Source organism: Rhododendron vialii, chromosome 6a, assembly GCF_030253575.1.
Source record: "Rhododendron vialii isolate Sample 1 chromosome 6a, ASM3025357v1".
In the NCBI taxonomy this organism is placed as follows: Eukaryota; Viridiplantae; Streptophyta; class Magnoliopsida; order Ericales; family Ericaceae; genus Rhododendron; species Rhododendron vialii.
In genome coordinates this window covers 1739755-1763582 of record NC_080562.1, presented here as the reverse complement: position 1 = coordinate 1763582, position 23828 = coordinate 1739755, and the positions used below count along the sequence as shown (strand labels likewise).

Genomic DNA, 23828 nt, shown 5'->3' with positions numbered 1-23828 from the left:
CAAAAAATAATATTATATATTCATAAATCATGCCACCATTATCCTTGTTTTCAGTCGTGCCTTAAATCCCAAGTTAAATGTTGATGAGGCCACAGGGGGTGGAGCTTCATTTTTTCACCGTTTCTCCATCAATCCTTCAAAATTTGTGATTTTCTACCTTCGAATGGCATTCCCATAACCTCTATATCTACATATATATATATATATATATATATATATATATATATATATATATATTCAAAACAACATAAACAACATTAATATATCTCAAAAATGAGATATAATATTATATGGCTAACCCTGGGAAAAACACATATTACACATGACAGAAGTTCACATATAACGTTATATGCTCCGTTGTCCATCACTTATTGAATTGGTCCACGCAGCGGCCTCTTCGACTTGCTTCTGATAATATATGGATATATCCATGTGTGCTTTTGAGAGGCCATTGCGTGGACCTATTCAATAAGAGAACATATAACGTTATTAGTTCCTCTATTTTTTTTTTTGAATTTTACAGGACAAAATCTCATATACAACGTTATATGTTCTTTATGCAAATTGAAATATTTTTTTTATGTCAATACAATCTCATATATATATATGTGTGTGTGTGTGTGTGTGTGTGTGTGTGTGTACATATGGTCACAAATATTCTTATATAATCATATATAATCATATGTGGATATATTCATATGTGCTTTTGAGAGGCCACTGAATGGACCTATTCAATAAGAGAACATATAACGTTATTAATTCCTCTCTTCTTTTTTTGAGTTTTACAGGACAAATCTCATATACAATGTTATATGTTCTCTATGCAAATTGAAATATATTTTTTATGTCAATACAAACTCATATATAACGTTACACGGTACAAAAGATCATATATAACATTATATATTCTCTTTATTAAATAACATAGAATATTTCTAATCTAGAATGTTATAATATAACGTTATATATTGTTATATCTCTCTCTAACTAAGAATGTTTTAAAAAAAAAGACATTAAATAACAACAAAAACACACAAAAATATATTTTTTGTGTGACACGAAAAACACAACATGTTCCAACCTTGTATGTCTAGCCTTAGAAAAAACACACATATAACGTTATATATTTATTCAAAAAACTCCAAATATATCTGAAGCAAGTTGGAGAGGCCGTGCGCAGACCAAATCAGTAAGTGATTGATGAAAAATACAAATATAACCTTATATATTTATTCAGGGCGGGGGCGGCGCTTTTGGACGGAAAATAGATAGAAACAGATCTTTATGGTGGTTGTCGCCATCGTTGTCGCCTTCGACCTTGCGGATCGTGGCAGAGATCTCAACCTTGCCATGGCCTCCACCTTCACCATCCTCTTGTGGACCTCGTGTACCTGGGCACCATGAATCGATAGAAAAAAAATATCAAAAAAAACAACTAAGACTTTCCAACGGATCTACAAAGACAAGAACTTACATGGATTAAAGTAGGGCTCTAAAAGTCGTCATAAACAATAAGCTTGGTGGCTTGTTTCCTAATTGCTTCCATTCACGAACAGATGGTTCTTTAGAGAGAGAAAGAGAGAGATTTGTTGGGAAGGATTTGATTAGGGGACTTCTGGGGATGGAAAAAGTAGAAATACTGTTAGTATTGCAAAACCAAATTAACTAACGAACGTTTTTATCTTGATTGAATGATTCAGGGGCATGGCAATACCGGACAAGGCTCCTAGAATCTCACTCTTCTTTGTTTAATCGAAACTGTTACCCATTTCTCGTGGTGGCGGTCGGCATGGCCCACGTTGATGGACTCGGCATACCAAGCTTGGAGCTCTTGATCTCAGACCAGATCATGAGCCTGTCCATTGTTGGCGGCAGAGGCGTGACCGGTGATGGTGGCGATCGTGGGCACGGAAAGGGACATCAGGTCGGCGACTAGGGAGCGAAGCTTGGAGGCCATGAGTTTGAGAGAGAGAGAGAGAGGAGGCTGTGCTCTAGATTTGTTTGTGGTCTAGGGTTTCTTTCTATATGACAGCTTATATAGGAGGGTATTTTTATCTTGGTTTAATTTCTTTTTTAAAAGAAGTGAACTTAAGGCCTTACTAAACTATATTAGTGAACTAGAGGGGTTACAAACATTAGAAGTGGACTAACTGGGTTACAAGTTCTCTATAGTGGACCCTAGACTAATTTTTTAATTTTTTTATACGACAGGTTATGGGTATGAAAACGTTAATTTATGGTGTTGTCATAATAAATTTGGTTATATTACTGAATTTATGGTTTGGTATTTTGTTGATTATAATTATCGTTAACTGAACATTCTGATTGAATTTTTTTCATATGACACGTTGTGGGTATGAAAACGTCAATTTATGGTGTTGTCATAACAAATTTGGTTATATTACTGAATTTGTGGTTTGGTATTTTGCTAATTATAACTATCGTTAACTGAACATTCCAATTGAATTTTTTTATGACATATTGTGGGTATGAATACGTTAATTTATGGTGTTGTCATAACAAATTTAGTTATATTACTTAATTTGTGGTATTTTGGTCTTGTTATGAAATATTTTAATCAATTTCCTTTGCTATGACAGTTGTGGGCATGAAAATGTCAAATTATGGTATTGTCATAACAATTATGGTTTGTTATATAATCTGTAGTATTTAAATATGTTTTCTTTTGATACAACACGTTGTGGTAAGAAAATGACAATTTTAGGTGTTGTCATGACAAATTTGGTTATTTTACTAAATTTGTGGTATTTTACACATGTATTTTGTTTGGATATAACAATTGTTGATTCTGGTATGACATATTTTGATTTTGTTACGGAATATCATACGTGTCAAAGAATTTTTGGTATGACTCATCGTGGTAAGATAATGCCAATTTATGGGGTTGTCATAACATTTGTGGGTAGCATTATTTAATTTGTGATATTGTACACAAATATTTGGTTAGGGTACAAGTATTATAGTTTCTGGTACGAATTATTATGGTTACATAATAACAATATTTTTTAACTATGGGTAACCTGCTAATGATCTGTTCAACAGGTAAATTTTAAAGTAGAAGTCGTAACTAGCATAAAAAATGTGCATTAGAAAACCAAAAATCGTCATAATGAAAATCACAAATTGTCATAAGTTAGACATACAGTATGCCATGTGTACCATATCTTTGTCCGTTTTGACAACATATGTTCGTGCCCATTAGACTCGTCTTGATCAATATTTGCTTAATTGCCTCATCAAATCCCGTACTCTTCAATTCTGGACTAGCTTTGTACCAATTAAATTTCAACGGCCGAAGTAGTTGGACTTGGACTGGCCACTTTTTCTCCATTTTCGTTTAACTCCACAATTTAGCTCTGTTTGTTATTCAATTACTCCGCAATTCCTGAAACGCAATTAACAAGTATCAAACTAGAGGCAAGTTTACATGGAAGCTTCCATGGTCAATTGAACACCAAAAAAAAAAAAAGGCTTGGAATGCATGTAAATTTTTTGGACTAATTTTACTTTAAACACCCAATCCAAATGTCAATAAACACTCAATCTAAATGTCAATGAACACAAAACCCATAAATAAATGAACACCCACCCAAGATTCGTATTTATTAGGACTTGGGAGTTAGGACATTCATTCATATTTTAGTAAATTAGAGGCCGCCCTTGTTTTCTAGCCTCGGTTTGAAACCAACCTGAAATGTTTTTTCAAAACCTAGACAGGCTCCCATATATGTTGGTTCATGACTTTTGTGCTCCTCACCATCACACTCTCACTTTCTTTCTCAAACTACGCCCACCGGTTCTAATAAAATAAAAAACCTACACCCATCAGTTCTTGGCGAAGCCTCCAATGGCGAGATTGACGACGACAAGTTGGACGAGAATGATGAAGAAGACTTCCACCGCCGCTGCCTTCGCCGTCGCGCCACCACCACCGCTATTTCCAACGCCGACTATTACTCCTTCGTCGCTCTTGGGGAGATCGTGATCGCCAACTGGACAAGGAGACATCGTGAAGTTAAACTCCTCTTCATCAAACCAAACAGAAAAATTTTAGAACAAATTTCTGCAACAAATCGTCCAACGATGACGGTAAAATTTCACACTTCGAATGAGATCCATTTTCAACAGTTCAGAGTAGACGGCACGTCGCCAAATTAGAAGCAAGATGCGGTGACAGAGATCAACAAAGATAGATACGGCACCATCGATCTCAACAAGTTCGCTGACTTCTACCTAAAAAACAAATCCAACGGGCTCGAAATAGTTGGATTAGGATGCATATGTAAGTATTTTGACATGTGTATTAGAAGGCAGATTAAAATTGCTTTGCTTTTCCTTTAAGATAGTTGAAAAATTGGGGAATCCGAGTAAAGTTGCAGTAAAAGCTGTGGCTATGATTGATTGTTATAGTGGTATTTCATAGTATATGGAAATGTATATGGCAATTGTATGCACCGTGTACGTAAATTGTGTATGCGAATTGTGAATTGTGCATGTGAACTGTGAATGTGAACAGTGTAGTCGGCTATGTGAACTACGTAGTTTACATATGTGAATTGTGTATTTTTGGTGTATGGTGGGGCTATGAGAATTGTCTATTTTCGGTTTTTTTGGTGTATGATGAGGTTATGTGAATTGGGTATTTTTGTTCGTTTGTGTATTTTCTATGAGAATTGTGTATTGTTCATGAGAACTGTCTATGAAAACTGTGTATTTTTTATGAGAATTGTGTATTTTCTATAAGAATTGGGTATTGTCCGTGAAAACTGTGTATTTTTTATGAGAACTGTGTATTTTAGTGTGTGGTGAAACATAGTGAATTGTGTATTTTCTATGAGAACTGTGCCCGGTTCTCATAGACACAGTTCTCATAGTCAATTCCCATAACCAGTCTCATAAACAGTTCTCATAGAAATACACAATTTTCATAGACAATTCTCATAGAACTGTGTATTGTGCATGAGAACTGTGTATTTTTCTACGAGAATTGTTTATTATTCATGAAAACTGTCTATGAGAACAGTATATTTTTCTATGAGAACTGTGTATTTTAGTGTGTGGTGAAATTATGTGAATTGTGTATTTTTTATTAGAACTGTTATCAGTTCTCATAGACAAAGTTCTGGTAGCCAGTTCTCATAGACAGTTTAAATAGAAACAATTCTCATAGAAACAGCTCTCATAGACAATTCTCATAGAAACAAGTCTTGTAATGCCCCAAACAGACCACTGGCCCAATACCTTGATTTTGATCCACAAGTCACACCACATGGCCCAAAAGCTTAAGCCCAAGGTACTAGTAGTAGCCCACGAGGTTTGTTATATGTCTAAGATTATCCATGTAGACTTCCAATGTAGGACAGGGTGTTACAATCTCCCCAACTTTATAGCCTCGCGCCCTCGCGAAGGGTTGAGCACTATAATCACCAATACAAATCAAACCAAACTCCAAGGCCCACATGGTCATGCACATGGATGGCTTTAATACCACCTGTAACGCCCCGAGTAGACCACTGACCCAATACCTTGTGCTTAAGCTTTTAGGCCATGTGGTGTGGCTTGTAAATCATAATCAAGGTATTGGGCCAGTGGTCTGCTCGGGGCGTTATAATTCTCATAGGGACAATTCTCATAAAAATAATTCTTATAGAAACAGTTCTCAAAGCAAAGGGTATTTTTTAAATCTTACATAATTTCATATTCAATATGGATCTTATTCAGCAAATATCGTCGAATAGGTTATATCTACAACAAAAGATATGACTTTTTAAAATTTAAATAATGTTTTAATGGTTCACTAATGCTCATGGAGCACTAGATATACAGTTCTCATAGACAGTTCTTATAGCCAGAAAATTCTCATAGACAGTTCTTATAGAAATAGTTCTCATAAAAACAGTTATAGAGACAGTTCTCATAGAAACAATCCTCATAGGGATAATTCTCATAGAGTCGATTCTCATAAAAATAATTATCATAAAAATAGTTCTCATAGCAAAAGGTATTTTTTTTAATCTTACATAATTTCATATTCTATATAGATCTTGTTCAGTAGATATCGTCGAGTAGGTTTCAAAAATGTAATTTTTTTAAAAAATGAATATCTACAACAAAAGATATGACTTTTTAAAATTTAAACAATATTTTAATGGTGCACTAATGCTCATGGAGCACTAGATAATTTTCCTATACTAGATGCTCTCTAACTCCGTGCGCGCTGATGCGCATAAGGAAGGCAAGGATATGATTGGAATAAAAAATACAAATAATTGTGCGGAACTAAATTAGATCCGAACCTAATTTTTAGGGCCGGCCAAAAAATTCCCCTTCATATTTTTAAGTAGTTACTCCATAAAAAAGATTTGTTGCTATAGGTATCGTGGCCTGCCGTCTCTCTTCATGTCCACTTTGTATAAATATATTAGTTTTTAGTATTTATGGCACTAACTAATTCAAATTTGTTTATGGCACTAACTAATTCAAATTTGTTGTTGGTTTAGTTTATGAGATTATAAATAACCTTAAAAGAAATTCAACTACCTAAGGTACAATACTCTACTGACTTGAACAATTTTTTATCAGATCGAAGACTATGATAGAAAATCTAATGGTAGGAACTACGAACTAGATATGAAGAGCACATTCTTAAAAATGTCCACCCTAACATTATTGTTATCATTTCTCTCAAAAAGATATTAGTAGTAGAATAGCACACTGATTTAACATAAACTCAAATAGGACAATTTATCTAAGTCAATTGTAAAATCTTACTCTCTCCGCTCCAAAAAAAAAAAACTTATTCTCCACGCGAAACGAGAACTTTAAATTTTTTCCCCAAAACTTAAAAAATTCATTGTTATCTACTCGCCAAAAATGTGTGGATTTTTTTTTACCTAGAATAACTTTTTTGAGTTCTTGTGTGGCATAATGGACAATTTTTGCGAAATTTTTTTATTGCATTATTCATACTTCCACATAAAACTGTGTTACTTGTGTATATATTGTTGGGTTCATATACAAAAAAAATTTCTAAACACCTTAATAAAAAATCCTGGAGCCGCCACTGTATCAAACTCCAGGTAACACGCTAATTGAACATAACAAGCCTAAGTTAGGGGGCGTAAATAAGCGTATTTATGCACCTATCAATAGGTTAAGACAAACTTTAATTTTTTGAAGATACTCTTCTTTAATTAGGATGATATATATGACGAGATTTTTGAAGATACTCTTCTTTAATTAGGATGATGATACATATGACGAGATATACTATTGTAGTCTAGTATTCAGAGGCAGATTTTTCTAGTTAATTAGCAGAGTTTTATTACATATATAGTTGAATTTTTTAAAGCTTGTCCATAATTGCAATAGACATTTAATGTAATTAATACATTTAGCCCATCTGCAATGGACATAGAGCACGACACCTATATCAATAAGTTCTTTGTTTTTTATATCATTTTTTTACAAATCTCTTTTCAATAGGAGTGTGAGCTTTGTTCAAGTTAATGTACTAGATGTTTTCTTTTCTTTTTTATTTTGTTATCAAGTTATGGGCTTAAGGCTGCGTTCTTTTAAACTTATCTTAAAATAAGTTAGTTTGTCATTGTTTGATATTTTTTTTTAGCATTTGTTAGTTTTGCGCCAAACTTTTATGGATTATTGATTCGTTTCAATAAGAGAAATAGGAAAAGTAAAAAGAATTACTTTTATCCAAGTATTTTAAGAAAGGGAGACGTTGACTTATTTTAAGAAATAAGTGGTTATTTTCCAAAATATTTGGTTAAAGTAAAAAAAATTTACTTTTATGATTTCTCTTGTCGAGATGAATCAACAATGTATAAAAGTTTGACGCAAAATTAATAAATGCAAAAGAAAAAATCAAATAATAAAAAATCAACTTATTTTAAAATAAATTTAAAAGAAAAGAACGCAGAATTTTAAGGTTTTGCCTGAAATGTGTAAAACAAAAGTCATTGTGCAACAGGAAAAACGAAAACTTTGAGAAAAATCTATTGAAGAAATATTATAAATGTCAACGAATCCAAAAAGTGTCATTCACGCGACTGTTGTGTATCATTTTTTAATTTCATAAACCCAACAACGCTGGACCCAATATGCGTAAGACAATCAAATCAGCATTTTGACAGGTGTTATTTATCAGAAGCTGGCCCACCACGATTCAGTGACGATAGTTATGCATGCGGCATATTGGGTCCTGCGTTGCTTGTGTATATATACTAGGTGAATTCCGACGTGCAAAGCACGTCTGTCATGCCCGTTGTGAAGAGCGATTTTGAATGTTTCTGTAATTAAAAATGTAGATGTGCGTAGCAAAAGTTGTATGCATAAGTTTTATCAAGGGTTTGATATACATAAGTACGTCATCTACATTAACTGCACGATTTTGCTTACAGGTATATATATGATTGCAAAATGCCTAGCATTAAAGTAGAGTTTGTGGGACTTAGACAAAGCAAAAGTATTTAGACTTGAAGTTGTAATAATACACTGAGACCTTGAGGGGGGAAAAAATCCTTAATGAAAGGGTGTAAAGCACTAGAGTACTTCAAAACCTCAGCTGGGGCCGGGGAAATAGAACTGACAATCTAACTAACCAAAAACAAAAGGAAACTCTTCCTAACCAAAAATCTAGCAAGAGAACCATCGAACATGAACATGCCATCTCCACTTGTAATCTTGTCGGACAGTGTAAGAGTAATAGCATACCGTCTCATCAGCTTCTCTAGCTAATGTGATTTTCCGTCCATTCTGCATGTTCTTCTCCACGATAATTTCCAGCAGCTTCGTCTCTTGCATTGAGGGCATTGGCCTTTCTCTTTAATGCTCTCGCTCGTACCATTGCATTTGTAGCAAAGGTGTTGCATCTGCAAGATCATAAAGGGTCCTAATTGTGACCATTCCTCGTTCCCTTGGCAGCTAGCACATTTCGTTGAAGCTCTATATTTTGAACATTTCCTGTCATTAACATAGCATATGACTACATGAGCATCATTTATATTTAGAATTACAAAATTAGTGTCAACATTGAACACATACTATCAAAGAAATTACTCATTGCACTTTGAGTGAATGATATTTCAAGTTTAGGGTTCTTCTTAGATGTCCCAATGTACAAGTTCTCGAGATAGACCAAGGGGCGAACTATATCTTCTCCCCTCCTCTGCCTTCGTCCTCTGCTGCTACCACCACCTGATATGTTCACTCTTACTATTTCCTAAATATGTTTACTCGATCATATTTTCTCCAGAGATCCCAAAGGAAGCTCATGAGTTGCAGATTAATTTCCTCACTCTTAAGAACTGTTATATTCCTGCTGCTATCACAGATTCTCACTCTTAAAATCAAAGAAACCCAATTCCACGTTACCCAACCAGAGTGTTGTTCTTCCAGACACATTCATTACAGAGTTAATGGACATGTGTAACCAACCAACAGAAATTCATGTATTTTTTTACTAACCAAACACGCCATCATAAACTCTACTCCATAAATGTAACTAATTATAGCTTAACATGTGATCAATTGAATTGCATTCACAAGGAAAACATCATTAAACTTCCATGTTCATATGGACTGAATAAACTATAAAAAGCTCTCTTTCGAACTTAAAAAACAAGTAGCAGAGAAGCAGAAATTGGTCCTCATCATCAGAGTCGATTTATCACAATAAAAGAAAAATTACATTAAAAAAATCTACAAATTCCTGCCATCCCAATATACATTCTCGATCCCAATAGTCCGAAGTTTCCAGCAAATTATAACATCGAAATCAGAAATTAGAAACCACACTGAGCAAGTCAATGCTTCTCCAATTCCTAGAATAAAACTCCTGACAATATAAGTGATTTTGAGTACGTAAAAACCGCCAATATCACAAAAACATCCTATTTGTTTCACCACCATTAAGACTTGAAGCGAGAAAGCTGAATATAAAGTCATAAAGCTTACCATATGTGTCACTGCAACCCCTTTTGGATTCTCCGAAAAGTGGATGATCCCTCTTTTCCCATGGTATTTCAGAAAAGTGGATGATTCCTATTTTTGTCAAATTCCATGCATCCATAATTTCATGCTTGCTTCAAAAACAAAATAGACATCAATAAGAAGTTCAATACGACAGAAAAAATTAAATGCATAAAGGAAAGAAACAAAACAAAAAATAAAGAAAAGAAATAACAAAGCTAGTAAATAAATCTGTATGGCACTAAACTTACTCCCATTGTAGTGGTGAACTCCAACTTTCGCCAACATGGCGTAGTACATTATCTCAGACTTCCAAAGAGGAGGGCAATTGTTGGCAATGATAGCCAACTTTGCTGAAGAACATAAAAACAATTCCCATTATACACCGTCTCATTTTCATTCTTTCTTTGAACTTATGCAGGAAGCAATGCACACAAAATTTGAAAACACTTAATTTCTTTATGAAAACTATAGCGTAAATCGGAAATGGGCAAATTTCATAAACAGCGCCTTTGGCCAATTTCCACATTGATTTCAATCTTTGATCTCAAAGCTGATTTTTCTGATCAAATTTATCCTTGTCCATGCATGCCCATCTTGCAAATGGGCCAAACATGAAACAGGGCAGTGAGTGACCCAAAAATTAAAGGAGAGTAATTCTACATCTTTTTGCAGTAGTAAGTGCAAAAGAGTTAGCTCAAGTGGTAAAGGTGGAGGTAAGTGCCTTACATGAAATAGCTGAGAAAGGGGCTACAGTTTATACAGAGCTTCGATCTTACCGTCAGTTTAGTAACAAAAACACCACCCAAGGTATAAGATTTCAAGTTTTTTTATTTTTATTTTTATTTTTTTTTTTGGGGGGGGGGGGGGGGGGGGGGGAATAGTAGAAATATAACCAATACATTTACACAAGCTAACATTCAATAAATTGCAGAAAAAAATAAAATAAGAAGCAACAAAATTTAGAAAAAACTCTTAAAAAAAGAAGAAGAATCAGAGATAACTTAAGAGATATAGAGATCGTACCTACACATATATTCTCTATCGAAAGCTCGTATTACCTGGTAGTAAATGGAAGGCTTAATTTCCAGGTAGAAAACCCACCTACATGCAACATAAGAACATTCACTAAAAATCAATGGCTAAGATACCCAGCCAAACAGTACATAAAATGAATCAGATTTTTTGAGTCCTACAAATCAATTAATTTCAAACCTCATAACTCATCTACACAAACAAAGACAATGCAATTCGAAAATCAAAAATAGTATCACCTTACCTGGGAATGTGGGGGACCAAATCAATTGTTTTATTTCCACTTTTATCGTCCTTCGATTTTCAGAGCACGAGAGGAACCCTAGTGTGAGTTGAAGAACCCTAAATCGAACAAAACAATAACCCTCAAACAATCGCACTACAGAATTGAAACAATAAATGGAAGAACTCTGAAATATAATTAAAAATCTCTAAAAAATAGGATGAAAGGGAAATAATACTGATTCAGATCCAGACCAGACCCATGGCTGCATCGGTCGGGGGAAGGCGAACGAAAAAATTGCTTCCGTCCGAAAAAGCGTTGAAGTCCCGATCTGGCCAAAGACTTTACGTGGACGGCGATGGAGTCGTGATGAAGGATTGCAGAATAGAGAGAGAGAGAGAGAGAGAGAGAGAGAGGGAAAATTGCAGAAGAGAGAGACTGCATGTGTGTCAGTGTGTGTATTATGTGATGGAAAGGAAGATCAAGATACGCGGCTGCGTGTGATGCACCCACGTGGGCCATAAGGCAATTAGGCACAATTACAATTATGGGCAGCCGGCTAACACTCCATGTCCGTAAATTGAAGGCTAAATTCGTCCAAATCAGAAAAGTGGCAAGCGAAAAATTGACCAAAACTCCCTCTTCTTATAGAGGAGGAGGATATGCCCACACAGCTATAAACATCCATATAAATATTTGCTCCCAAACAAATCTCAACCTTCCATTCTTAAAAATCCAACTGCCTAAATCTATCCCTCTCACAAACTAACTTTTGGATGGCAATTCAGTAAATAATCCAAAGTTAAATGACTCATTTGGTCAATCCTTAGCCCAACCTGGTGCAGGCGTCCAAAGACTCCCAACCTCTTCTCTCGCTCTAAACGTCCAAACTCTCTCTCTCTCTCTCTCTCTCTCTCTCTCTCTCAGACGAATTCAAATTTCAAACACACACAGGCATCTCAACTGGTGAGTCTCTCTCTCTCTCTCTCTCTCTCTCTCTCTCATCCCCAACCATAATCTCTTTTTGCTCTCTCGAATTTCCGTAGTACCAGGCTCATCGCTGACTACTCCAACCACGCCACCGCCAATCCAACCCCGGTAACCCTCCGCCACGCCGTTACCCGAACGGAACCCGTTAGTTTCTTCTTCTTTTTTGTGTTTCTATTGAACTGTTGCGTTTCATTTCTAGGGCTTTGAGGTCTGAGATAACCGCTTGGGTTTGCTTAGGCGGGTCAATAGGTTTTTTACCACTGATCAATCCATGTTTAACCATTGTTTTCTTTTTAAACTTACCGTCAATTTCTTCTGTTTATTGTGTGGTGCAGATGTCTTCTTTCTTACAATGAGGTTGGGGATGAAGGAAGTGGCAAAACAATTTTAAGAGAACGCCTGCTAGGTGTTTGACAGAATGCCCTTAGGTGATTATTATTGTGTGGTTTGTATTTTTGGTCCATTGTGTTTTCATGTTCATGGCAGCTTTTGGTTCTCAATTAGGATTTCCGTTTCTGTCAGTAGTAGTTGCCAAATTGAGTTGTTTAATGGAGTGGTTTACTGAGCTTTGCCGTTGATTGATCAGAAGTCGTTAATGGAGTGTTATTGCATGGTTATAGTTCCTGTTTTCTTTTGACTCAGAGCCAGTAACTGCAAAAAAAAGTAATCAAATTCCTTGCAGGTTCTTGGCGTGGAAAAGACAGCATCTCAACAAGAGATAAAGAAAGCATATCATAAGTTGGCATTGCGATTACATCCGGATAAGAATCCTGGAGATGAGGCGAGAATTGATTTCCCATGGCAAAAAACTTCAAATTTCCATGTCATTTTTTACCCGATTTCTTCTGCCATTCGGAGGTAATCAGTTATTGCTGAATTGTTTGATTCTTAAAAAAAGCTACAAGATGACTATCGGTAATGCATGTTACATCAGTTAGTGCTGAGTTTTATGCAATTATTCACTATGAACAAAGTGAACAGAGTTGGCTAATGTGTATGTTATGTTGAAGTGCCTTTGATTCTTATGAAAGTATCAATTAATTAGGGGTTTTGCATTGGCTCCCCTCGAGCAGTAGTTGCTGATTGTATCACTTCTTTGATTATTTTGTGTTTTATGCCACCTGTACACTATAGATGTCATAAATTGTGTGCTTATTGGATTCAATCTAGGTTGCAAATGTATGGCTTATGTGGGACTACTCTGGTCAAACTGGTATGTATTCAGTATATTGCTGTAACGGCCCCAATATGGTTGTTCCATTCAACTCATTTACGAGTCTTCTAAGTGTGAATTCATTTTGCAGGGGTAAGAATTTGAAAATTGCAAGAGAGTTGGATCTCAAATCTCTCTCCTAGCCCATAAGGCTATGTGAGACTCTCCGTTCCACCAACCAACAGGTATGTCTCTTACTTTTGCACTGGAAAAAAAACTGAATGATTGAATATATATTTTTTGTCTAAAGGTTAATTTGTTTGAGAGTATCTGGATGTGGAATTATCCGTAAGAGGACTATGATGTAGCTTTTCATTTGCTCAATCTGAATTGAATCTTTTTATTTAAACCGAAAGGATTATAACTTAGTTTGATATTAATCGCATGCTTCTTTGCTAAATAACTGCCATTTGCAAAAGGGTGTCTCCTGATTGGTTCAATAAGATGACTAGGTTGTTGTGCATTCTCCTCGATGGAGGTACTCCATTCCCATTGATACATGGAAATTTAAAGGGGGTAAAGAATGGTGGTGGTATTGAACAAATTAAAGCATTGGAATCTATTGCAATATAGCATTCAGCTCATTTATGAGTCTTCTAAGTGTGAATTCATTTTGCAGGGGTAAGAATTTGAAAATTGCAAGAGAGTCGGATCTCAAATCTATCTCCCAGCCCCATTAACGCTATATGAAACTTGATGTGCATTTGGACCGGTACGGATCTCAAATCTCTTTCGAATCCACTCTTCCACCATCACTGGTAAACAAAGATTAGATTTGTTTTTGTCTTTCATTATCGCTTTCCACTGATAGAGAGCTTACGTTAGATTTTAGGGGGATACAACTAGAGATTCAAATCACTGCTTGCAGAATATGCCATTTATATGGCATAATAAACAACACACAATTTTGTACTTTTACCCTTTATTCCCTACTTGAAGGCACGGGTATTATCTGTCTTTGTCTAATTCTTTTACTTTCACATATGTCTTGAATATCTGTCTCCTTCTTATGCTGGCTATCAACTTGAATTAAAAACCTAAAGCGCTAGATATCGTCGATCAATTCATTTAAATTGCACCACCTTGTAGTGAAAGGTTTGTTGATGTATTCGATCATCTTTGAGTCATCGGAAGTTCCTTTCGATCATGGCTAAATTATCCCTACATCACTTTGCAAATTCCAACTGCATTTGATTGTTGTTGGGACAACCCTTTGCGCTGCGCTATCATGAAGAGGATCCAAAGCTTACCCCGTTTAACAGAGAACCGTGGGTTTCTAAAATAGTAAGCCATCTGTGTTCTCATCCTCCCCCTCTCTGTCTCCATAGACGTTCTCTTTTGTTGTCTTTCCATTTCCTTGCTTTGTTTGTTTCAATTTTTTTCTTTTTTCTGTTTACAGTTAGTATTGCCAATTGCCGTGGACTTCAGCAGTATCTACCCGTGGATGTTGAGGAGGCATTTCACTTGTGAAAGATCGAATATGCAGGTTGAAAATAGGTATGGTTTCAGTTTTTAATACAAAAGTTTTTGATTTGGACATGTACGTAGTCGCCCTTGAAACAAGATTTCTGAACAGTTAAACATCCATTGTTATTCATTTAAAGCACGTCTAAGCTCCACAGAGGAATACTTCACAAAACTTCAACCTTTTGTATGTTCGAAGTGCCTTACAAAACGTAGAGCATTCTATGCCACCTGTTGTAGTGGATTCAAAAGGGGGTGCTGTATGATCTCTTTAGTCCATTCAGGGAGGTCCGACAAGAAATCCAACACCGTGGTCCTTTTTAATAAAAAATTCAACATTCTTTTAAATTTAATGGGCACGCCCATATGTGTCCCATAGGTGTCATCGACATGGTGCACGTCTCCGGAGTGTCCAACACGTGACATTTGTTAGTTTAGCATTTTTATTGTTAACATGGAAAGCGTACCTATGCTAAGACTTGATGTGCATTCGGACCGCTAAAGATTGTATGACCCCACTGGCTTTCTATAATACACATCAAATACACAAGATTGATTTTCATTCTTTGACTATGGCAATTCTTCGATGAAGTATAAAGTATAAAAAAAATTATATTTTGCCTCTCATCTTAAGCCTGTTTCAGGTAACCCTTCTTACTGACATAAATATGATTTTTATTTTGTCTTTTCAAGTGTCAATGATTTTGGAGATGAAGCTATTGGGTCCTTTGTTAGACAGCTGAGGTCAATAGTAAAATAGAGTAGTTGGTTTAGGTTTGTACGAGCCATAGCACATGCAATTGTACGGTTTCTTTGATTTGTATTCCCTAACTTTAAAAAAATTGCTTGATTGTTTTGGAATTCAATGCACTAAATTTTGATGATCCTATGTAGAATTTTTGAAAATTGAATGAGCCAGGGCCGTTGGTCAATGCTTTTGAATTAGCGTCTTCGGGCATAGGCTCATTTGCTATTAGAATTATATTTAGTTAGCATTCTCTGGAGGGGTTTGATGAAATGTGCAAGTTTTTTGTAGTATCTAACTTAATTGATGAATTGTTCGAACTGCTCTATGCATATTTTGCGGAGATTAGGGAGGTTGAAAGAATATATCGTTATGCAGTGATTTAATTTGCTTAGGTTATGATCATTTTTTTTTTTTTTGTGAAATTAGGCAGCTTTTCTTTGTTGACACTTTGAATTTCACTGACTTGAAATTGATTAGATGTACTCTGTTTGAAACTTATTTAAAAAATCTTTTCCTGAAAAAGACAGGTTTGCTATCGGGTTGGTTAGAAGCATAGAATGGTAATTCAATTTAATTGTTCTCAAAATGTGTTGCGTCGTGCCTTCAGGCACGGGCTCATTTACTAGTAGTACATACAAACCTGGTTTACTTACAGAGGTGAATTTTGCGCAAATGTTTTAATATTTCTTTCTTTTCCTCTGTTTCTGATCAATATATATGTATCTGCTTATATAATGATGTGCAGGTGTGTGGATTGAGGGAGCTATGGGAACATTGGGAAGGCAATTGGATCTGATGTGTGGATTGAGTGAGCATGAGAGTTCTTTGAAGACTCTGAAAAGGTTCTTCCTCATCCCCTGCTTCCATGTCTACAAGAATACATACATACATACTCTGTGTGTGTGTATTGGCATGCATTTTTCACGGTTCGAATTCGGTTTGTTGTTTCTTCCTCAACTGCTTTCATGTCTACAAGAATATATATGTGTACACACATACATAGCGTGTGTATATATTGGCATGCATTTCTCACAGTTCCAACTCGGTTTTGTTGTTTTAATTTAATATTTTACTTTAATGTTAATATTAATTTCGTGGGTTTATTTATAAAGGAGAGATATAAGGGTGAAAGAACCCATTGACTTGGTAATATACACGGGGTTAGAGATGGCACCGGAAAAGCGCCCCATGAGAGAAGAGAGCTTGATTTTTTTGTTTTTTTTTTGTTTTTTTGGAGGGGGGTGGGGGGGGAGAGCCCGGGGAGGCCACAATGACGTCGATGAGAGATTGGATTTTGGTTTGACAGTTTCAAAAGAGGGGAAGGTTATTCCAGCGAGAAGTGGGGACCATTCAATTGTTTTTTCTGGAGTCAGATCCAGTCCAGTATGGGTTACCTTCCAGTCTTGTCCAGTCGGCCTACAACAATGATCGGAACCGTTCACATTTTAGAGCTTGTTGAGAACAACGACCATGTCAAAAATTACGTTGATCGGATACCATTTGATATCATTTGAAAATGCATTATTGTTGTCTAAAAAGGGTGTGAAACACAGGATTGCAACTCTTCAGCACATTTTTCCGAAACTAAAATGCATTCTAAAATGATATCAAACGGTAACCGATCAACGTGATTTTTAGTGTGGTCGTTGATCTCGAAGAACTCTAAAAAGTGAACGGTTCCGATCATTGTTATGGACCCGGAAAGAGCCCATAAAAGACCGAACTAGACGGGGCTAGAGGATAATCCATATTGGACGGGATCTGACTCCATTTTTTCTTAATTTCTACGTTCCCAAGTGGGGGACCATTCAATAGTATAGATAGAAACTATATAGAGAGGATATAATATGGCAGAATGACAATTTAAGAACGCAAACATGAGTATTTAAAATCACTAGAATGAATATTTAAATAAGTTTAAGTAATATCTATAATCTTGTATCACCAACTCCTACTTGTCGGCTAAGATACAACATATTATCAGATTATTCCCTTTTAAAACACAACAGTGCTAGAAATCTGTCTTTCTTGCTTTCCTACATTATTATGCAGTGCTTTTCTTACCATTCATACTACGGCTACTTTTGTTCCATCGAGTATTCGATCATAATTTATCACATAAATTTGACACTGCCTTTCTATAAATTTTGAGTGTCGGAAAACAACACGGTTCGTGAGTTTGATTCGCTGCACCGAAGAAAACTTGAAGGTCATTGTATTTTGGAAAAAGAATATCATCCAATCTCGTGCAGGAAGGGGTGTATCCTTCCTTAGGAGGGCACCATCACGTGTCTCTATCACTTCACAGGCTATTCTTATCTTTTCTCTAATAATATCTAGTTGTCTTATTTGGTTGTTATTATTATTCTTTTTTAGGCATTTAATTTATCTAGTAGAAATATCCTAATCATATACTACTAATTTTTCCCAACAGGTTTTATGATGTTTGTGTGCCTGAAAATGTTTACTACTCTTTTTTTCTGGGTTCTGATTACAGTTATGGTGTGAGAGAGAGAGAGACATAGAATAGGCGGGACCCACGTATACTTCTTGGCTCTCCTCGTGGACTTGGAGTCCCTAGTGAGCCGCATCTTCCAGCGAGCCAAAACGGTGGCTCACCAACTTTTGCCTCGACGCTTCAGCCATTTTGCTCCTCCCCCATACAGTGCAATGGTTGTGTAGGTCCTATTTTTTAAGTCTCTCATAAATGATCCGAACTGCTCAATAATTTTAAAATAATTATTCAAGTGATCTTGTAAAAAAACAGCTCAATTTAATAATTGCAATTAATAAATCCAATTATCTAATTGTTAGTTTAGAATTCAAGATCCGAAATACTGAACGAAGTTGGAAAAAAAGTTATTCAATTATGTGCCCAATAAACTCTTGATCTGAGCCGTAGATTTATTTGGCCTTATTGAGAAGAAAACTCAGAAAAAAGTTTATCTTGATCGGATATCGCTACGTATCAAAACAGTTCATATTCTTTTTGTTTTAATACCTATCGGTGTTCAATCACAATAATTTTTTTTACTGAATGTTCCTTTCAATAAGACCTACAATATGTGGAGTTCAGATCAAATGTATATTGAGCACATAACTGTATAGTTTTTTTCAAACTTCATTCAGTATCTAGGGTCCTGAATTTTGAATCAACCATTGGAAGATAGACTAGCTAACTACAATTATCAGATTGATATGAGTTTTTACGTGTTCACTCGAATTATTATTTTGAAATCATTGAACGAATTGGATCACTTATGTGGAACACCTAAAGTAGGGCTCACACAACCATTGCACCGTACAAGGTGAGGAGCAAAAAAAGGGTTGAAGCGTTGAGGCGAGAGTTGGTGCCTCAGTCGGCAACCTATACGATGATGTTTCGGCTAGCTGGAAGATGCAGCGAGAATTTCTCGCTGCAGGGACCCAAAATCTTATTCGCTTTGGGGGATTAGTTTGGGTACCTAGCATTTGTATTCTTGTTTAGTTTTTCTGAAAATAACTTCTGATGGACTAAAATAATCTATTTAGCTTATTTATGGCGAAATAACATCGAAATTTTGAATAAAGATGAAAAAATTTGTCTAATTGATTTATTTTTGTCTTTATTTAAAAAATTTGGTTTCACATTGTAATTTTTTACCTTTTAGATTCCCCTCGTCGATACGAAATAATAATCCACAAAAAATTAATGAAAAACTAACAAATAAGAAAAAAATTGAATAAGGACAAAAATAAATCCAAATGAGTTATTTGGCCTAATACCACTATTGTAAGAATTCTATATTTTTGCAAATTATATTTGATGTGTGGTTATTTATTTATTTTTTCTCAAATTCGTTGGCAGATTTGGGATAGACCCAACAGTGGCCATATTTGCTAGTGCAGCACTACCAGTGAAGAGGTGTGTATAACTTTTTAGTTTTTTTTTTTTTGAAAATACATCTTGATCAACTAATACAACTGTAGTATAACAAACTGCCGAAATATTTATGTTTTTGCAAAATATATTTGTAGGCCTTCGGAGGGGTCCGAGTCCGAGAACAGCATCGAAGTACCAAGTTGCAGCGGTCCTGCCTGTGGATGCTCGCCCTTTTGCGAATGCAAACCTGAATGCCACTGTTAGGGGTCTGTCTCTCTCAACCCAAATACTACTACTTTTTTATGGTCACTTATTTTCCCCATAGGAAATATACCGATGTGTTATTCTTGGTTATTTATTTTTTCTCAAATTTGTTGGCAGGTTTGCGATAGACCCAAACACAGTGACCCTCGTTGCTAGTGTTGCACCACCGGTACTGATGATGTATGTATCTTGTTTAATTAGTTTTTTCTTAAATAACCACGGCAGTATAACTGTGTAATTTCTAATTGGTGGTCCTTAGAGGGGACGCTATTTTGCTAGCCCTATAAAATGTTGACGACTAATACCACTTTATAGTATAACAGATTTTGAAATTTATGTTTTTTCAAAATATAATTGTAGACCCTCTGAGGGGTCCAAGAAGAGCATCGAAGCAGAGGAAGGGCATCCTTCCAAAACTCGTAATGACTGGGGACGAATGCCAACCATGCCAATGTGGAGCGATCATGGATCCTGCTGAAAGCCTCATGACATGAAAAAATAAGAAAGAACTAAAATTTGTTTTGCTCGTCTGTGTGTGTGTGTTTTTTTTTTTTTTTGGAAGAAGAGCAAGAAATGGATTAATAATAATAAAGTAAAAAGTACAATTATTTTGTCGCCGTTACAATAAAGAAGACATGCCAACTATGTGTGCTTTGTGATGGAGTCTATTTAGAATAAAACTAGTGTCACCATTCGTGCATAGCACGAATACGCGTGCTCGGTACAATGGTTCGAATTTGAGTTTTACTTTTTATTATGTGGCCTGTTTCAAGAAAATTAATTGAAACTTTTAGTTTAGAAGACATATATGAAAATGATATAATCAACTTCATCAAGTTAATTCATGGACGGTAATTAACTGATGACTTTACCATTGCCACATAAATATCTGTTAATACTATATGGCCACAATGGTGTCCCCAAAGGAAGAACAAAACCAATTAAACAAAGCCACAGATGCTGTAAGATACACGACAAAAGCCCCGATATGGTAAGAGATAGCATCCATCTACCTTTTTTGAGGAAAACTAGGTGCATGCCAACGTGCAAAGTATAAAATTATACAATCAGAGAGGAGAGTTGAGAGAATGATAGAGAGAGAAAGGAATTTTCCATTTCAGATCTGTTTTCTCAACTGAATAACAGTCCCGTCTTACACAGCTTATAGACCTCACTTAACCGACATAACCCACTAATCAAGATTAGCATTAAGCTAACTAACTAACTCAGCTAATTACAACTAATACAACAACCATTGACAGCTCAGCAAAAACCCAATTACAACACAAACTAATGACCCTTACTAACAGCCCCCTGCAAACTCATGGGGGTTGGAACCACCATGAGTTTGGCCTTGAGGAAAAGAAAACGAGCCACAGACAAGGTCTTTGTAAAAATGTCAGCAACTTGATCAAAAGTGCCAACATGTTGCACCGCAATTTGCTTGTTGAGAACCTTCTCTCGAATGAAATGATAGTCCACTTCCACTTGCTTCGTTCTGGCATGGAAAATTGGATTTGAGGCCAAGGCTATAGCAGAGAGATTGTCGCACCAGATAACATGTGGAAGAGAAGAAGAAACAAACAACTCAACAAGCAGTTGTTGAACCCAAGAAATATCGGCAGCAGCCTGGGCCAAAGCTCTATATTCTGCTTCCGTGGAGGAGCGAGCAACTGTATGCTGCTTCTTAGCACACCAGGACACTAAATTGGACCCCAGAAACAAACAATAACCAGATGTAGATCTCCTGTCTAGATGATCGCCTGCCCAGTCAGCATCTGAGTAGGCAGTGAGTTGCAAAGAACCAGGAATAAAATGCAAACCTTCATGGATAGTGCCTTTGATATATCGTATAATACGTTTTACAGCCACAAAATGACTATATTTAGGACTATGCATGTGTTGGCAAGCAAGATTTATGGCAAAAGAAATCTCAGGGCATGTAAGAGTCAAGTATTGAAGAGACCCCACAATTGTGCAAAACCATTGTGCATCAGTATAGTCAGGGTCTGGATCAAACACAGCTGGTTTAGATGACGATGGGGATGGACTGGGTTTACAATCTTTCATTCCAGCTTTGGACAAAAGATCGGTAGCATATTTGGTTTGAGACAAGATAATACTTGAGCCATGAGGTAGAACTTCAATACCTAGAAAATAGCTGAGTGTACCAAGGTCTTTCATAACAAATTTAGTACCAAGAGCTGTAATCAACTCTATAATATATGCTGTGTCACTGCCATTCACAAGAATATCATCAACATACACAAGCACTAAGGTAATACCTTGATTTGTTTTCTTGGTAAAAAGAGAAGCATCTGCCTTACTGTGACTAAACCCTTGCTGGAGTAGAAAACCAGAGAACATAGAAAACCAAGCTCTGGGAGCTTGTCTTAATCCATAAAGGGCTTTGTTGAGTTTGCAAACAAATGTGGGATGAGTGGGGTCTTTATACCCAAGGGGTTGTCTCATATAGATCTCCTCATCAATCACTCCATGGAGAAAAGCATTGGTAACATCCAACTATTTTATGGGCCAAGCATAGTGAACAGCCAAGCTTAACACAATTCTCACCGTCGGTTGCTTAGTGACAGGACTGAAAGTTTCTTGAAAATCTATCCCTTCAGCTTGTTGATTACCATTTGCTACTAAACGTGCTTTGTATCTCGCCACACTTCCATCAGAGTTACGTTTAATCTTAAATATCCATTGACACCCTATTATATTGGGCCCCATTGGAGGAGAAACAAGATTCCAAGTACTTGCTGAACTAAGGCTTGATATTTAGTGTTCATAGCCTGCTGCCATACTGGATTTTTAATTGCTTCAGAAAAATGTGTAGGTTCTCTGTCTGGAAAAATAGTCTCATTACCAACCGCAGTCATACTAAAGATTTTCTTAGGTTTTACTATACCATTCTTGGATCTAGTTATCATAGAATGAACAGGAGGAGGAAGAGAAAGAGGAATAAGAGGAGCAGATGAGTGAGAGGTTGACTCAGAAGAAAGAAGAGGATTATTAGTAGAAGTACCAGATGACAAAACGGGATCAAATCTTTCAATACAAAGAGGAGAAGAAATAAAACCAGGAGGTGAAGAAGAAGGTAGAGGAGAAACAGAAGAGTGTATTGCTGGTGTCACAGCAGTAGGAGAAGGAATAAGAGGAGAATGCTCACTAGAATCAGGAATAGAGATAAGAACAGAAATATCCTCAAATGTGGTTAAAGGAACATGAAATGTAGAAGAAGAAGCAGAATAAGAAGAAGAAGAGTTGATTAAAGCAGAATAAGGAAATTCTGTTTCAACAAATTTCACATCCTAGAGATATACACTTTCTTTTCACAAGGATCATAACATCGATAGCCTTTAGTATTAGGACAATACCCAAGAAAAACACAGGGTTTAGACTTGGGAATGAGTTTATGAGTAGCATAGGGTTTTAGCCAGGGATAACAACAACACCCAAAGGGTTTGAGAAACATGTAGTTTGGAGTGGAGTGAAACAAAAGAACATAAGGAATTTGAAACTTAAGGTTGGTATGAGGCATCCTATTAGTAAGGTAAACAGCCGTAGTTAAAGCTTCTAGCCAAAAAGAAGTGGGTAAATTGGCTTGTAACAATAAAGTAATGGTGGTTTCAATAAGATGCCTATGTTTCCTTTCAGCAATTCCATTTTGCTCAGGTGTGTGAGGACTGAGGACATGAAGTTTGATGAACAACACCACTAGAAAGAAAAAGAAGAAGAAGAAAATGATTAACAAACTCACCTCCATTATCACTCCTAATAGTTGCAATAGAAGTGTGAAAATGTGTTTGAACATAGGCCTTAAACTGAGCTATAACATGTTTAGCTTCAGACTCGTAATGAAGAGGAAATAACCAGGTAAATCTAGAAAAGTCATAAACAACAAGTAGATAGTATCGAAAACCTTTATGCGAAGGAATAGGAGAAGGACCCCATACGTCCATATGTACAAGTAGAAAAGGTGCAGTAGTAACAGTAGTAGAATTAGGAAACTGAA

At 36.1% G+C, this 23828-nt stretch overlaps 2 protein-coding genes and 1 long non-coding RNA gene across 14 annotated transcripts in view; 2 read left to right on the top strand and 1 right to left on the bottom strand.

Annotated features, from left to right (window-relative positions):
• LOC131330372 (uncharacterized) overlaps positions 1 to 20285 on the top strand; it is a 39704-nt gene extending 19419 nt beyond the window's left edge. The window contains exons 5-6 of the mRNA XM_058363923.1: positions 19925 to 19987; positions 20168 to 20285. Coding sequence (XP_058219906.1) covers positions 19925 to 19987; positions 20168 to 20285 — 181 coding nt within the window. The remainder of the gene's footprint in view (positions 1 to 19924; positions 19988 to 20167) is intronic.
• Positions 8411 to 11918, bottom strand: LOC131330188 (uncharacterized). Of its 10 annotated transcripts, none has more exons than XR_009200996.1 (6): positions 11505 to 11918; positions 11288 to 11385; positions 11035 to 11112; positions 10260 to 10361; positions 9994 to 10121; positions 8411 to 9000 (listed from the first exon to the last, which is right to left on the bottom strand). XR_009200996.1 is itself a non-coding variant. In XM_058363685.1 (5 exons), the coding sequence occupies exons 1-4, from the start codon at positions 11786 to 11788 to the stop codon at positions 10313 to 10315; spliced, it is 474 nt and encodes a 157-aa protein (XP_058219668.1). In that variant the 5' UTR covers positions 11789 to 11918; the 3' UTR covers positions 8411 to 9000; positions 9994 to 10312. The 10 variants fall into 10 exon arrangements, 4 of the variants coding, with proteins under 4 accessions (XP_058219668.1, XP_058219666.1, XP_058219667.1 ...); XR_009200998.1 differs by having other exon boundaries at positions 11070 to 11112; XR_009200997.1 differs by having other exon boundaries at positions 11521 to 11918.
• LOC131330190 (uncharacterized) lies at positions 12227 to 14082 on the top strand. Of its 3 annotated transcripts, none has more exons than XR_009201001.1 (5): positions 12227 to 12400; positions 12592 to 12684; positions 12939 to 13114; positions 13427 to 13469; positions 13561 to 14082. It is a non-coding gene; the product is annotated as an uncharacterized LOC131330190 (long non-coding RNA). The 3 variants fall into 3 exon arrangements; XR_009201003.1 differs by having other exon boundaries at positions 12244 to 12364; XR_009201002.1 differs by lacking the exon at positions 12227 to 12400 and having other exon boundaries at positions 12465 to 12684.
• Positions 20286 to 23828: the final 3543 nt, after the last annotated feature.